Source organism: Lactuca sativa, chromosome 1, assembly GCF_002870075.4.
Source record: "Lactuca sativa cultivar Salinas chromosome 1, Lsat_Salinas_v11, whole genome shotgun sequence".
Classification (NCBI taxonomy): domain Eukaryota; kingdom Viridiplantae; phylum Streptophyta; class Magnoliopsida; order Asterales; family Asteraceae; genus Lactuca; species Lactuca sativa.
The window spans coordinates 30,900,556-30,918,575 of record NC_056623.2 but is presented as its reverse complement, the minus strand read 5'-3'; the positions used below and the strand labels follow the sequence as shown (position 1 = coordinate 30,918,575).

Here is an 18,020-nt window from a genome sequence, read left to right as displayed (position 1 = left end):
TTAACATTTTCTAGGCGATTTTCTTAAAGATTTTGGAGTTGATTAACAGTTGGAAACATTTGGATTTCATTTTGTAAGAACTTTAATTTCTTTTTCTAGATTTGTGTTCTTGTTCTAGTCATGTGTGGTTAGAACCCTAGATTCTCGAACTTTATGTCTTGATTTTTAGTTTTGATTTCAATCATGTGATTTGATGTTTGTTTCTAATTTCTATCTAGTGAATTTGATTTCCTTTCAATCGAATTTTTGATTTTAATTTTAGTTCTTATTGGCCATTTGAATTATGGTTAAATTATTCAAGTTATCTATTTTGCAAAATCTGTAATTGTTTTGTGAAATAGAGCAAGTAACAAGCACTAAGTTGATTTCTTTAGAATAAATCTAGTGTAAGTCATATTCACACATTCTTACACTCCCGAGTTTGTAAGGAGTATTGAATGTTGTTGGGAAGATTCACGTAAATCTTATTGCAACCTTTTGATTTATATCTAAGAGCTTGTTTAGACTTAAATTAGTAGGTTAGGTTATTTTCAAAGAGCTTGTTTTGAATTTGACAATGTGGTGAATGGGAAGTGTTAGAGCTTGTTAGCACTTCCAAGTACCAAGTTAGATTAAATTGAACAAATATCATTTCATCCATGGAATCATATTGCTAAATTGTCTTGCATAGAGTTGGAGTCCTTACAAATCTTGAATTTGATTTGTTTAATCGATCATTTACTTATTTCTTTAGTCTCTTGTATAAATCATTGCATATACACCCTTTCTGTGACCATATTTGTACCTTATGCAAAAAGGTATAAACACTTGTCCCGTGTCTCTGTGGATCGACCCTACTTACCTTGTATTACATTTTTACTGCAAAGTAACAATGTTTTTGGAGTCATTTTGTACCCCTTTATTTGTTGGGTTTGACACGCCTAACACTCCCGACGCGAAAACATCCCAGGGGGTCACCCATCACTGGATTGCTCTCGTCTGGGCACACTTAACTGTAGAGTTCTTATGGGATCTGTTGTTGCCCTCACGCCTTTTAAAACGTGTTGTGACCTAATCCCACATCGGCTTGGAAGGAGAATGAAACATTCCTTATAAGGGATGTGTATACCTTCCCTGTCACAACGCGTTTTAAAGACATGAGGGCGGAAAATCTCATAAGAACTTTGCAGTTAAGCGTGCCCGGTTGAGAGCAATCCAGGGATGGGTGACCCCCTAGGAAGTTTTCATGCCAGGAGGCCAAAGCGGACAATATTTTGATACGAGTCGATATGTTCGACAGGGACATCGAACCCTATAATGGGGGGGGGGGGGGGGGGTAAAAGTGGGTTGCACCTGATCCCATATCAGCTTGGAAGGAGAACGAATCATTCCTTATATGGGGAGTGGATACCTTCCTTATTACAACACATTTTAAAGTCGTGAGGGCAACAGATCCCATAAGAACTCAACAGTAAACGTGTCCGGGCGAGAGCAATCCAGAGATGGGTTACCCCCTGGGAAGTTTTCGCGTCGGGAGCCCAAAGCGAACAATATTGTGATACGTGCCAGAGGGGGATATTACAAATGGTATCAGAGCAGGGGCATGGGTCGATGTGTTCGATGGGGATGTTGAACCCTATAATGGGGGGTGAATGTGGGTTGCACCTGATCCCACATTGGCTTGGAAGGAGAACGAAGCATTGCTTATAAGGGGTGTGGATACCTTCGTTGTCACAATGCATTTTAAAGCCATAAGAGCAGCAGATCCCATAAGAACGCTGCAGTTAAGCGTGGCCATGCGAGAGCAATCCAAGGATGGGTGACCCCCTGGTAAATTTTCGCACCGGGAGCCCAAAACGGACAATATTGTGATACGTGCCATAGGAGGGTGTTACAAAAAAGGCGGGCGGGTTAGCTGCACTTGATCCCACATCGATTGGGAATGAGAACTAAGCATTCCTTATAACAAAAAGGCAAGCATGTTAGCTGCACCTGATCCCACATCGATTGGGAAGGAGAACTAAGCATTCCTTATAAGGGGTGTGGATACCTTCCCTGTAACAAGCGTTTTAAAGCCGTGAGGGAAACAGATCTCGTAAGAACTCTATAGTTAAGCGTACCCGGGCGAGAGTAATCCAGAGATGGATGAACCCCTGGGAAGTTTTCGTGTCATAATGAATTTTTAAAGTACCAGAGAGGGCTGTTATTGTTAGGGTGCAAAGTCACTCTTGGATGTAGTGTTTTAGGCTTTCCTCTTTGTATGTGTAAATGGGTTGAGTCTTTCCTATAAATAGGAAGTGAGTGACTCCCATTATGTAAGAGTCAATTTTGGAGTGTTAGACTAGAGAGAGAAATTGTATACAAACCCATTTGTATAATCTTTGTGCTCTATTCAGATTTTTTCGTGTCAAAACTCCCCCTTAACATGTGGCATAAACTTTGTGCTTCAATCCGGAAAACCCAAAAAATAATCAATTTTTATTGTCGTTCATGGATCGCCTTTGACAAAATTTCTCAAAAATGGGTAGAAATTGTCAATTTCAAAATTCTGCAGTGACCCGTTGCGCACAAAACAGCCAAATATGCAAAACTCTCCCCCTTTTCCAAAGCTGGGTAAAAAGTGTCAGTTTGCACAAACTGCAGGGGCCTGAAATGCATTTTCTTCAATTTTCAGCAAAAACAATCATTTTTCGAATTTGGGTATGAACCGCCAAACATTCGAAGCCTCAGGGACTATTTTCGAAAATTCCGCCATTTATGTTCCAAACATACAAAGCATGCCCACAAAATTCGATGCACCAAATTTTTTTTCGATTTCGAATGAAAAGTGTCAAATATTCGAAACTTGTTTTAATTTGCGAAGTGTCACAAATTTGAAGGCTCAGGGACCAGATTCGAAACTTGTTGCTTTCTTTCAATTTATTTGAAGCATGTGCCAATCATTCGAAGCCTTGCCCCCAACATTCGAAGCCTGCTTTTTTCCTTTGTCAAACATTCGAAATTATAAGGACCATATTCGAAATTTTGATTTTTCTTCTTTTCCATTCATTCGAAACTAACTCTTCGAATACAATACTGTCGAGCTTGAGAATCATTCGAATGTTCAATTCCCTTCGTATATTCAGCCGTATATACTCTTTGAAAATTCTTTCATAATCATCCTTTGTTCGTTCATTTCACCAAACCCAAAATCAACAACATACAAAATTCTGTTCCTGTCCATACCCTTCGAATCAAATCCAAATCACAGTCTTCGTTTTTCTCAAATCAAACATCACTGAAAATCTATTCCAAATCTTCTTCAACCCTTCGTTAACTGAGGCCATTGACTTTAAGATATCGACTCCAATAATCACAATCTGTGACCATCCCTTCGAAATCTTCCTCAAACATAATCCATCGGCCTCAAATTTTTTAACGATAAAATCCTTGGCTTCTTTCTTGTTCTTCCATCGATACCTCGTGAACAAACCTCAAAATCAAAAATCAATCATTCTTAGACTTCGAAGTCAAAATCAATTTTTCGTCATCTGTTTATCAATCATCTTCAATTCCAAGTTAACCTTAGTTACGATCGATAAAAAAAAAAAAATCAAACTCCACAAACATCAAAAATCCCATCTACTTTCAGAATCAAATCTATCCTCAAGGTTCGATTCCAAATTATAAATTGAAATCGACTTCTCCAATTGATTTCCAAAATCATCAATTACTCGAACAACAATACGATTCCAGTATCCCACAACCGACTCCAATTTAGACATACAAACCAAAATCAACAATCGAAATTTCGTTACTAAACATAGGCTTCGAATCAACTCTTCTTTGCAAAAGATTTCGACTATCAATTAGGCATCACAAATCAAAATACGTTTGATTTCAACTCTTTCGTCATCACAAATCAATTGCAAAACGAAGACCCACGATTTCAACTCCAGCAATCAAAATACGTTTGATTTCGATTAACACTCACGATTTTGATTTCAAAATAGAACTCAAATTTCTTCTTGTAGTTCATGTTCGAATTCCAATCTAGATCAGAGTCAAATTTTGACTTTCAATCGCATTCATACTTCCGATTTCAAATAGATTTCAAATAGATGAAAGAAGTGAGAAATAAAAATCGAGAAGCAAAAGTAAATGAGAGAGATTCAAAATCGATTTCAATTAAAAAAAAAATCCGACATGAGCAAATATCTTTAATCAATTATGACGAAAGGAAGAAAACCATATTGATTTGCTTTCGGATTAAAAGATCGATTAATGAACAGTAATGGTCATTTTGATTCTTGAAAATTGATGTTGATCTTGGGCCGATGAATTGAGTAATAAGCAATAATTGAACAAATTGTATGGATTAGGCTGAATTGATCGATGAATAGTAAGTAAACAAATTGGTTGGGCTCAAATCTGGATCAAAAGAATATTAAGCAAATCATAATTTTGATTTTGGGCTTGATTGAAAAAAAAAATTGTCGGATTATCAATGAGTAATTACAAAAATTTGAGAATCGAATTGAACAAAAGAATATGATTGAATCGGGACTTGATCAAAAAAAATATTGGATCACAACAAATTGGTTTTTCAAAAAAAAAAATTGATCCAACGAGTCAAATGATCAAAAATTAAGAACACAACGCACGAATTTAATGAGATTAAGAGAGATCATAGAGAGAGACTCACCAAAATTGATCTAATTGTGACAAAATTTGCCAAACCGAGAATCGTTCTTCAAATATCACCTTGATCTTGAAGACCCGCTCTGATACCAATTGTAGTGACAAAGAACTTGGTTTGGCATGCGGAATTAAAGCTTGCACAATTGAACATGGTGATTTGGGTGTTTAAGAGATATATTGAATGTATATGGTGTTACAAAAAAGATCTAGATCTAGACTACATAATTAACACACACTTACACACTCACTTCTACATCTCTCAAGCACACCTCTACAAGTGGACAAACCCACCTTATATAGAGGTGTTTACATGTCTCTCTCTCTCTCACTCTCACTAACAAATTGGTCTAAAGGCTAACGCACCACATGCAAGTGGGTTTTACAAAAGTCAAACATTTACAAAGTCATGAATGAAGAACTTTGTACCCCAACATTCTAGATCTAATAAGAGCTTACAAAGATTTATTTACTCCTTGTGTTCTTGGATTTGTATGATGAATCACTATATCTTTCCTAATTCCGCACATGCCATCATAATCAACACCACTACAATTGGTATCAGAGTGGGTGTTCTTGATTTTCATCAAGAATTGATCCTTGATGGCTATCTTGATTTGGTGATTCTTCATGTTCTTATGGATCTTCGTGATTAGAGTGTTTTTGTGTTCTTGAAGTCGAATTTTTCCTTGATTTGATCCATAATTCGACCTTCTCTCTCTAGAATACTTGTTTGTACCACTTTCTCTCACTAGAATTTGGTTCATATTCACTTTCTCTCTCTAGAGATCTCCTTGATTTACACTTTCTCTCTCTAGAAAACTCAAGTTCATAACATTTGATTCAAAAGAAAAGAAGCAATTATGGAGCAATGGTTGGTTCGGAATGAAATTTTTCTATACGTATACACTTCTTTTGAATGCATTCTTTATCAAATGACTGTTGGATTGCAAAGTGAAGATGCACTTATGTCAAATGGAAAAAGGGATGGAAAGGGAGATTTCATTGGTTATCCAATTTATCAAAACAAAGATTTGTTTGATCGATTGATTACAACATATCAAGAAAGACGAAGAAATAAGAGAAATGGTGAAGTCATAAAAGGAATTCTTCTTGCTAATTGTAAACCGGGAAGAAATAGACTTGAATATTATGCAAATTGCCGTGAAGCTCAAGAACTTGTTCTTGATGATGTTCATCGTGTTCATGATGTTCAAGGAAAAGAAGTTCAAAACAATGGAGTTCAATGTGATGTTCTTGATGTTCAAGAAAAAGGAGTTCAAGTTGATTCTCAAGATGAAAAAGTTTTATGCTCAATTGGAGTTCAAACTGATGATATTTTGTGTTCTTGTGATTCGTTTGAAGGAATGATTCCTTATCGGAAGCCGGTGATCCAAGAAAATCACAAATATCAAACTCCAAAAGATTTGACTCAAACTCAAAATGTTCATGTTGTTGAAAGTGGGTTTGTTCATGAAGTCAAGTCTTCAAGATGCAAAAAGATGAGAAAGAAAAAGAAGAAGAAGATGAATCGGAAGAACAAGCGGGTTTACTCACAAAAATCGTCATATGTTGTGAAGCCAAAATCCGTGAAGCAAATTTGGGTTCTAAAGTAACAATCTCCAAAGGTTGCATTGAATTTGAAGTCAAAACCCAAAAGTGTTGGTGGTTATTTTGAAGATGTTCTTGGATCGTTGAAGAACACGAAGAACGAGTTGTACATCTCGCATGGTGGGTGGTACAATGTTCGATTTGGAGATTTTCTCATTCCGACAAAAGAACCAAGATCTTCCAAATTTGATTCGTTCGTTGAAAATGGATCTCAATTCGTGAAAAAGGTAACTCAAATTCTCAAATGGATTCCAAAACATCCATGATTTTGATTCGTGCTTTGCGTTTTTCATTTTTGATCGATTTGTCTCGTTGGATCAAATCCGTTTCAACCTCATTTATTGATCCATCTATTTTTGTTTAGATAAAAAATTGAGCTCAAATTTAAAGTTCGTTTGTTGTTCTTGATCCAAACTGAAGTCCAATTTCCTTTGTTTGTCACTGTTCATATAATTTTTTTTAGCCCAATGTACAAATTTGTTCTCTGTATATTTGATTTCGAATACAAGCCCATTCCGTGACAATGAATCTGTTCATTGTTCATCATTTTAAGCCCAAAAAGTTGATCTATTACTATTCATCTTGATAAAGCGTCATCGGATTCATCATTCGTGAATATCGATTCCTTCAATCGATCGAAGTCTAATTGTTACTGGAATCGAAATCTTGTCACTCGTTAATCAAAGTATTTTGGCTTGAAATTATGAGTTTGAAATCGATTGAGATTATTATGATGAATCGGTGTTCTAAAGTAGAACTAAAATCTGTTTGTCTCATCTTATTCACTGCCTGCGTTTTTTTATGTTCTTGACTCACAATTTCTTCATCCTGTGATTATGTCTTCGTTTTCGATTCTTTATCTCTAAAATCGATTGGTTTTGATTGTTGAGTTGGACTTGCGAATCAATTATATGTGTTGTGTTCAATCACGAAAATTGATTATGATCAAGTCAAAGTAAAGAAGTCGGGAATTGATCTTTTGATTTTGATGAAATTGTTGACCGAGAACACTTGAAGATGGTGAAGAACATTTGAATAACTCTTTTTGATTTGAAATCGGACATCAGAATCATAGATTTTGTGTTTATGGATCGTTGACTCTAAAAAGTCAAACTGTGAACAAAATGGAATTTAGGAGATGAATCGATGAAATTGAGTGTTCCTGATGACGAAATCGTATGTTGGTTTGATGTTGACAAACTGGATGAGTCGATCGATGATTTCGAAAGCTGATGAAATCGCAGAATTGGATTATTTTGATGATCGATTGTTGGTTACGACTAGAGAATAACAAATCGATGGTTGAAGGATTTGAATGCGAAGTTGGATTTAGCTTTGCTATAAGTTTCAATTTGATTTTGAATTTGGTATTGACAGTCGATGTTAGAAGGGATCGATTATGCAAAGTAAAGGCTTGAAGGCGAACTTTGAATCGATGGTTTGGAATCGGTAGCTGACGAAGGCTAGATTGAAGATTGTAAGATGCGAATGTTTCAGGTTGAAATCGATGATTTGGGAATCGAGTTGCTGTAATGAAAAAATTAAGTTCGCATCTGGGTCTCAATTTTGGGTTCGCATATTAATCTTGTTTGGAATTGGAGTTTTTTTTTGATGAACGAACCTTGGATTGTTAATGAAATGTGAATGAAGACAACTGTGTGATTAATGGTGTTATTCAGTTCGCATTTGGTGATATAGTTTTATGGTTGATGGCCAAACCGGATTCGAATTTGGTGAATCAATTTAAAGATCAAGATTGGTTTCGCATGGTTGAAGAAATGGACAGTAGTGTTATTAAGTTCGCATTTGAGTGTGTCAAACATGAGTTCGCATTTGAGTCTCAATCAATTTCGCATATTTGGTTATATTGAATGAAAGATGCGAAAATTTTGTTAGTTCGCATCAGTGTTGTGCGAAGGTGATTAAAGTTGAAATTTAGTTCACATTTGGTTAAAGATGCGAAACATTTGAAAGGAACACGAGAAGAATCTGAAACATGCGAAGTTTTCACTGCATATGGTGATTTGGGGAAGAACACAAAAAGTTTCAGTTTGCAACCCAGATCTTTTCACGAAATGACAGTTTATACCCAACTTCGCAAATGGGAAATATAAGATGAGAAATTGCAGAATTTTCAGTTCTGGTCCCTGCAGTTTGTGTGAATTTATGCTTTATGCTCGGTTTCGCAAATGGGCTAGAGTTTTGCATATTTGGCTGTTTTTGACGCAACGGGTCCCTGCAAGTTTCAGAAAGTGACAATTTCTACCCGGATTTTGAAAAATCTTGTAACTTTCACCAAAAAAGTCAAAAATTTTCATAAATTGGAATTTTTTTTGTGGCTTTTTCGTGATTCTTTTTCCGTGCAAGATTTTTGGTGATTCATTTTTGGTATACATCAAGGGGGAGTATCGTGAAGACTATTCCTCGGGCGCTTCTCATCCTTAGTGGGTTTTATAATCATTTTTTGATTATAAAAAGGGGGAGAATGATGGGTATTCGAAGCTTCTCGGGTTTGTCGAATATTCATTTGCGGATTTGAAGACCGGTGTTACTTCGAGGGGGGAGTTTGGTCTTGATCGCGCTAGCTCGTTGGAGATTGAAGCCGGACATCCAATCCTAACTTTGAGGGGGAGAATGTTAGGGTGCAAAGTCACTCTTGGATGTAGTGTTTTAGGCTTTCCTCTTTGTATGTGTAAATGGGTTGAGTCTTTCCTATAAATAGGAAGTGAGTGACTCTCATTATGTAAGAGTCCATTTTGGAGTGTTAGACTAGAGAGAGAAATTGTATACAAACCCATTTGTATAATCTTTCTAGATCTAATAAGAGCTTACAAAGATTTATTTACTCCTTGTGTTCTTGATTTGTATGATGAATCACTAGATCTTTCCTAATTCCACACATGCCATCATAATCAACACCACTACAGTTATATATGAAGCTCATGGAGAAGTGACACACCTTGAGGTCTTTGAAATCATGTGGTTACGTTTGAGAATAGAAGAACAAGAAAGATGTGAGTTGTAGCAGAGGGATGTATACAGTAATAAATTTTTAAAGTATTATCTTTAATTTTTAAAGTGTTATCTTTAATAAATGGATTCTCCATTGTCCACTGCTGGTCCTCGATATTGAGAGGTTTGGCAGGAGGGCTTGCCTTTGACGATGATACTAATTAGCCCATATCGGAACTGTATCGTACACCTTTCTCTTCAAAAATCTTTGATTGGAAACTCTAACGTCTCCTATGAGATGCCTATGTGTTACCTTATGGCCACCACAGTGTTGTAGAGATGGAAACAAGGTCGTGGACGCCAATCATATCCATATCCCTCGATTCTCATCCCATCACCATCAGTGAATATAAATGAATCTGCACTACTAGAAAACTGTCTTTCATGACATGCAATGTGTGTCATAAAATGGTACAGATGACACACAAATGTGTGACATTGAATCCCCTGTCATAAATGAAGACAACACGCATATGCATGTCATAAGCTTACGACACGCACTTACATCAAGCAGTGACGACACGCATTGCGTATCATTAAAACTCATGTCATCAAGAAAGACGACACATAATTTTGCGTGTCATAATTTTAAATGTTTATAATATATATATATATATATATATATATATATATATATATATATATATATATATATATATATATATATATATATATATATAAAATAGGTTCGTACGAAAATACATATATTATGTGAAAATGAAAACAACCAATTAAAATGTGCCACCTATTATTATCTATATAATTATGTATAATTATATATTAATCAAAATTATGGTATTATATAGTATTCCGTAATTTAAGAATGTTTTGAGATTATCCAGTGTAATTAATCGTCCACTACTCATCCATTCACACAAAATTTGGCGGTAATGCTTCTTTTTGTTGTGATTTTATTACATATATTTTTTTAGTGAATCTCGTAGAAAATCAGTATGCAACTAAGAATAGAGATTCATAAGAAATATGTTAAATTCTCAGTAACTTTTTGGAATATAAAGATTTGTAGTAGTGCATACTTTTATATAAAATCTTTTCTTTTGAATGCTGTTATATAAATTATTATGTTAATCACGTTGAAGTTGAAATTCGTAAAACTAACAAATTGAATAGCGGTTATTTTTTTGAATTTCGTATATGTCAACAATCCTTGAATATGGTTACATAAAATATAATGATGAGGTGTCAAATTTTAGGAGGTTCTTTTCATTTTCGCAAAATATGTGTATTTTTGCAAGAGCTCTCCATATATATATATATATATATATATATATATATATATATATATATATATATATATATATATATATATATATATATATATATATATATATATATATATATATATATATAAAATAGATTTACTAATTTTCAAATTAAATAATATATTTAAAGTCTCGTAATACAAAATAAAATATCATACATAAGAAAGATAATTCATTTCACAAAATATAATGTCAAATACAAATAATCATTCCAATAGTAACTAAATGTAATAAATTGATAATATTAAAAGGAACTCGTGAGTAATCCTCATTTGATAGTCTCCATGGCAGCTTTAAACCTTACAACTTCACCACTCGAAGATGCATCGACTAAACCAGTGTTGACTCTTTCTACAAGTTTCCTACTCTTGGGGACATAAAATGACTTATGTAGTAAAAAGAGTAAATTATATTTTTTTTAAAGTCAAATCAATTAAGTATGTTGTTATTTCTTGCATTTTAACCAAAAACGACCTAAATGCATGATATAACAACTTCAACTTATTTGTGGCAAAAGAAGCTTAAATGTAGGAAATAGCAAAGTATATTGCTATTTTTTGCACTTTGGGACATACAATGACTTATGTGGTAAAAAGAGTAAATTATGTTTTTTTTCCAAGTCAAATCAATTAAAGTATGCTGTTATTTCTTGCATTTTAACCAACATAAAGCCTACATGCATGAAATGACAACATACTTCAACTTATTTGTGGTAAATGATTTTTTCCTAAACTTGGGGACATAAAATGAATTGTGTAGTAAAAAGAGTAAATTGTGTTTTTTTCAATTCGAATCAATTAAAGTATGTTGTTATTTCTTGCATTTTAACCATAAAAAGCCTAAATACATGAAATGGCTCCCTTTATACCGGCATGCATAGAATTTAAGTCCAAGCAACATAACTGTGAAAAACATACCAACAACAGCTAGATGGTGTGATAATTTCCATGGAAGTTTGGTGGTCACATGTAACATCCTGCCAAGAAGCAAGAGTTGTACCAGACTATCATGTCGTATTACATGTAAAAGCAAAGCAAAAATATCAAATTCTGAGAAGAAAAGAGAATAGTGGGTACAAATCAAATAACCTAATAAGAGATGAGAAAATTGTTTACATACCTCAAAACGTTAATGAAAAATCTGATCCATGGATTATGTGCTAGAATCTATTTAATTGGATCCTTTTTTGGGGTGATTTGGGATCACTAGGTTGAAAGTGAAGTCTTAACTTGGCAGCTGGTCCAAAGAACCTCGTATCAGATGCAAAAGACCTCGCATGGTATTAATTGTCCATAACCAAGCATCAACAAGCTCTGTGAGTACCACAAGGCTCAATCGACAACATTGCAATACCAATTAGTTAGACAAATAATCATCCATTCTTGTCCATAGGATCTAAGTTTAAAAAAAATGTTTAACATAAAAAAAATTGAGGTTTGGACCTAGCTGGCTAGAACAAACAGATGTAGCAAGTGAAGGATAAAGTCTGATATTCCTCACTTCATCTGTAGCATCTCGTTCTTGGTACGTATTCTGTTATTAAATCTTCAATTATTTTTGCATTTTTGGCCTTGGACTCGGCGAGTCGAAGGACTGACTCGCCGAGTAGAAGCGGGTTGAGACGCGGAGTTTAAGTTGCGGACTCGGCGAGTCGGGTCCCAGACTCGGCGAGTAGCTGCTGTCTGGACAAAAACCCTAATACAGGGGTTTGCACCCTATTTAAACGACCTTATGTAGCCTCCATTCCCCCTTTATGCTCCCAAACACTTCTCATAGCAAACCCTATCCGTTTTTGAGAAAATCTAAGGCTTTTGAGTGATTCTTGTGAGTTTTGACCTCAAGGAAGAAGGAAGAGCATAGAAGGATCAAGAGGAGACTGAAGGATTCGAGTTTGGTTCATCATTTGCAGTCTACAGAAGGTATAAAGTCTGAACCATGCTCATTCATTTGTTAGAACCCTCTTTGAGGTGATTTAGGGCTTTTATAAGCCACTTTTGGTGGCCAATAATGTTTGCAAACATGGTTGGGGATTTGAGCTTCTGGATCATGTCATTATTGGAGTCACAAGACAGATTTGGGTTGCTTTTGCACTCAAGGAAGGCCCCATGTAACAAAAGAACCATTTTAGAGCCTTTTAAGCTCAAAAGTCCCATGCATGCACGTAAAGTTTGTAACTTTACGTGCTAGATCGAGTTTAGGGGCTTGGATCTATCTTTTCGTCAAGTGTTGTACATCAGAAATCGAAGTTTTAAGGAGGGGATGTGACCGACTCGGCGAGTCCATTCCTGGACTGGGCGAGTCCAAGGGTTCTGTCCCATATCAGTGAGGGTCAAAAGGACCAGATGAGTGTGGAAAGGTTTTAGGGAGTCCCGGGGAGTGACCCAACGTTCTGAACTAAGCAAATTGTTCTGGAAATTAACGGTACTCGGCGAGTGCATGAACAGACTCGGAGAGTCCAAGACAATCTTCATAGAACTCGACGAGTTGTTCATCAACTCGGCGAGTCGAGGACAGAATGTGTTCATCGGATGAAGATTAACTCGACGAGTTGTTTATATAACTCGGCGAGTCAAGGGCAGGACCTGAGTATCAGTTGATGATGAACTCGACGAGTTGTTCATACAACTCGGTGAGCAGGATGAGGATTTAGTCGATGTTCATTTAGAAGGAAAACTCGTCGAGTCATCGCCTAACTCGACGAGTAGAGACGGGTATGAGGTCTAATGGAAGGATAGGGACTCAGTGAGTTGGCGAGCCAACTCGGCGAGTCAGGTCAACTAGAAGTTGACTTTGACATTGACTTGGTCAGGGGGTAAAATGGTCATTTTACCCTAAGAGTAGATGTTAGTTTCTGACTAAGTGTTTTGTGGGAATTTTAGCCGGAGGATTTCCGGAGCAGCAGCAGTAGCAGTCGGAGGATTCCCGGATAGTTCAGCAGCTACTACGAGGTGAGTTACCTTCCAGTAGCGGTGGGTCTACGGCCACAATGTCGGCCCACCAGTAGGGATCGTATGCTATATGTTTGTCTTTGTGATATTCATCTGTGTTGTTACTACATGATATGTTATATGCTATCGTGATATGGTATGGGATAGTGATAGAGTTCGGTTGTTAGGACCGAAGGGTAGGTTAGGCACCCCAGATATGCCTAACAGTATGTTATGATATGTTTAGCTGCTAGCATGATATGTTACATGAGATAGAGGTAGTAGGAGGGGGAAGAGTCCCCAAAATTCGTTTGATAGGACCGAAGGGTAGGTCGGACACCCCAGATATGTCTGACAATAAATTATGCTATGATATATGTGATAGTAGTAGTAGGGGTGAAATAGTACCCGAGGTTCGGTTGTTAGGACCGAAGGGTAATCAGCACCCCAGAATGGCTCTACATGGGTAGGTCAACGCCCCAGAATGGCTAGACACAGGTAGGTCAGCGCCCAGAATGGCTAGACACGGGTAGGTCGGCACCCCAGAATGGCCGTACCGGGTAGGTCGGGCACCCCAGAAATGCCTGGCAGTATGTATGTGATATGATTGTATGATATGTGGTACGATGGGGGAACTCACTAAGCTTCATGCTTACAGTTGTCAGTTTTGGTTTCAGGTACCTCTTCTGCAAAGGGGAAGGAGCTGGCATGGTAGCGGCACATCATACACACATACTCTGGTTTTCTGCATTATGGGATGTTCTGGGATTGTACTCTGACATTATTATTATTTTCATGTTTTGGGTTTTCAGACACGAGATATGTTTTATGAAATGATATGATTGGATGATGTTTTACTACAAATGATTTACAAACTACTTAATTTAAATGAAATTTTTGGGCGTGAAAATTGGGTCGTTACAAGTTGGTATCAGAGCCCTGGTTTGAGGGATTCGGACACACCTTCGGGGGCGTCTGGACTCAAACCGAGGGATTAAAAGATTTTATAAGAAAATGGTTTTCTAAAGAATAAAACAGAAGAATTTTGTTTTAGAAAGAACAAGTGTGTGATATGCGCGACCGGCCGAGCTCAAGTAAGTATTCCCCAGAGTACCCATACAAGCTTATGTTACGTTTATCAGTTTAAGTAGAACAACATGCTAGAATTGGACTAAGGATCTAGGAGTGATGCCTGATGTGCCTGCTTTATGTGCTTCAGCTTATGAGAGTTACATGCTAGAATTGAGTAGACAACAGTAGGACAACCTGACTAGGTTATGTCTGATAGTATGAGCTTAGCATTGTATGCTAGTGCAGTTCCTATTATGAGGATAGAGTTGCTTGAGATTGTTCCCTTTTGTCCGAATGTTGTTTGCTTTGTGCTATGAGGGCTTTGAGTGATGGGAGTTAGCTATTAGGTGAGTACGTTAAAGTTACATGTGATCGGGGTTGAATAATCTCAGAGTATTGGATTTGACCCTATTGCGTAGCTCTTGTTTGAGTCCTAACCGTTGTAGGGATGAGTCCCTTACTCGAAGGATTATTCGAGCCTCGTTGCATGTGATTGTATTCAAGTAATGGCTAATTGGCATTACAAAGAGACCTTAAGCAAATGAGGACTGGGTTGGGTGGAGTCAAGGCAGTCCTTGAGGAAGGTACGGATAGATGTGGAAGGTAGTATTGGCCAGTACTACTGAAAGCAGAGGATCCGTACTCGAATTGAGGAAGGCTAAGGCAAGACCGGGGAACTTGTAATAGATGTGATCCCTTTAGAGGTATCAGTATCACTAATAGTTGCTTGTATGTATTGCAGAATGGTGGTACTACGTCAGAGGCCAGCAGTTGGTAGTTCTGGAGAGGGATCGGGTTCGGGATCAGGTTCTGAGCCAGTAGATGAGAGGCTACACGAGTTCATCACGTCAGAGATTACTAGAGGCATCCTTGAGTCGACCCCCATCATTTTCGGGTCGATCAAGGAAGGGATAGTTGAGCTGATGGAGGACCGCCTCAGGGCGTTCAGGAGTGACATGGCATCTGGCCAGTCAGGATCTCACACACTATCCTTTAAGGACTTTAGGGGCAGTGGTGCGCCGGATTTCCATGGGGCGAAGGACCCTATTGCTGCCAGACGATGGATTGCAGACATTGAGTCTGAACAGCTGACCAACTTTTGCCCCGAGGGGTCGAAGGTGAGATATGCAGCAGGATGTTTACGAGACCGAACTAAAGATTGGTGGGAGTCCGTCGGTGAATCATTGGGAGCCTCGACTATTGAGGCTATGACCTGGTCGGACTTTGTGACCATGTTCAGAGTGGAGTTTGCGCCGGCTGTCGAGCTTCAACAGCTAGCCAGGGAGTTTTTAGATATGAGGCAGACGACAGAGACTGTGGCGGAGATCACCGCCAAGTTCTAGCAGAGGGAGTTGTTAGTGCCCCAGTATGCGGGGGATGAGGATATGAGGAGGACCCGCTACCATGACATGCTACGGGCTGACATCCGACAGCACGTTAGCTTTTCAGTTTTCCCTACCCTGGAGTCCATGATTGCCAGGGCGAGGGAGAGGGAGATCGATTTGGAGCATGTCTGGAAGAGGAAAGTGGAGGAGGGTTAGTCGACTGGGGATTCGGGGAAGAAGCCCAAGGGATCAGATGGTAGGCCGAAAGGCCAAGGAGGACCACGCCGCAGCAGGAAATGCGGCAGGCCACATGAGGGAGCGTGTAGACTGGGATCGTCGGGCTGCTACAAGTGCGGCAAGACGGGGCATTTCAGCAGGTATTGTACTGCCCCTGCACCGGTTGTTCAGACGTCTGAGTTTCTGTGTTTCCACTACAACCAGAGGGGACACAAGAAGGCCAATTGCCTCCAGTTGATAGCAGCATCAGCGCCAGTGAAGGCGCCAGCTCCAGCTACCCTGCGGATCACTGATGGCCAGCAGGGCAAGGCAGAGGCTCCAGTGGTGAGGAGTCGGGCATTCTAGTTGACTACCGAGGAGGCATGAGCTGCACTCGATGTTTTGATGGGTATGACTTCTTATTTATGCTATTATGATATGCTGCTGTGATTTTCATATGTTATGTATGTGCTCTGTTTAGGATCGTTCCATGTGAACGGTATCCCAGTTCGTATTGTTTGATTCGGATGCTACCCGATCGTTTGTTTCTCTCGCGCTCAGCAAGAGATTTTCCGAGTCTTCAGGCATGTTGGATTTCCCTCTAGACGTAGAGATTGCAGATGACCGTTCGGTGCGAGCATCGACGGTGTTCAGAGATTGTGTGCTGAGGTTATTTGAGGAGTGTTATCTGGTGGATCTGGTTCCCATACCTTCGCAGGGGAACAAGGTTATTATCGGTATGGATTGGTTAAGCCACAATGGGGCAGTGATCAACTGCGCGCAACAGTTGGTGCAGATCAGGACCCCAAGTGGGGGAGAGCTGGTGATTCAGGGCGAGAGGCCACAGCGAGGACCAGCCCTACGTTCAGCAGTGAGAGCTAGGCGTTACCTCCAGCAGGGTTGCGCAGGCTATGTCGCGTATGTTATGGATAGCCGGGAGGCGAGTAGAGCGATGGTGGGCGAGGTGCCCGTAGTACGAGAGTTCGTGGACGTATTCCCCGAGGAGCTTCCTGGGATACCTCCGGAGCGCCAGGTGGAGTTCAGGATCGACCTAGTCCCTGGTGCGGCTCCGATAGCCAAGGCACCCTATCGGTTGGCTCCTCCCGAGATGCAGGAGTTGTCTACGCAGCTGCAGGAGCTGCTAGATAAGGGATTTATTAGGCCAAACAGTTTGCCTTGGGGAGCCCCGATCCTGTTTGTGAAGAAGAAGGATGGGTCGCATCGTATGTGTATAGACTATAGGGAGCTGAATAAGGTAACGGTGAAGAACTGTTACCCACTCCCGAGGATTGATGACCTCTTTGAGCAGCTACAGGGAGCATCTTGGTTCTCCAAGATTGATCTGCGTTCAGGATATCATTAGATGAGGGTCAGAGAGGAGGATGTGCAGAAGACTACGTTTCAGACGCGCTATGGGCACTACGAGTTTGTGGTGATGCCCTTCGGGCTCACCAATTCCCCTGTCGCGTTCATGGACATCATGAACCGCGTGTGTAGACCGATGTTAGACCGGTCAGTGATAGTGTTTATTGATGATATCTTGGTTTATTCCAAGACGCAGGAGGAGCACGAGGAGCACCTGCGGGAGGTGCTGGAGACTTTGAGGAGGGAGAGCTTGTATGACAAGTTCTCCAAATGTGAGTTTTAGTTGCGCGAGGTGCAGTTTCTTGGGCACCTTGTCAAACAGAACGGGATTTCAGTAGACCCGGCCAAGGTGGAGGCCGTGATGAGATGGGAGGTTCCGAAGTCTCCATCTGAGATTCGGAGTTTCCTGGGATTAGCGGGCTCTTATCAGAGATTCATCCAGGATTTTTCCAAGATAGCCGTACCATTGACCAGGCTAACAAGGAAGGCCGTGGTCTTTCGTTGGGGGCCTGAGCAGCAGGCAGCGTTTGAGACGTTGAGACAGAGATTGTGCG

At 39.2% G+C, this 18,020-nt stretch overlaps 1 protein-coding gene across 1 annotated transcript in view; it reads left to right on the top strand.

Moving 5' to 3' along the window:
* The first annotated feature begins 5,591 nt into the window (after window positions 1-5,591).
* LOC111908158 (protein FAR1-RELATED SEQUENCE 5-like) overlaps window positions 5,592-18,020 on the top strand; it is a 30,765-nt gene continuing 18,336 nt past the window's right edge. The window contains exon 1 of the mRNA XM_052765327.1: window positions 5,592-5,909. Within this exon, the coding sequence (XP_052621287.1) occupies window positions 5,592-5,909 (318 nt within the window). The remainder of the gene's footprint in view (window positions 5,910-18,020) is intronic.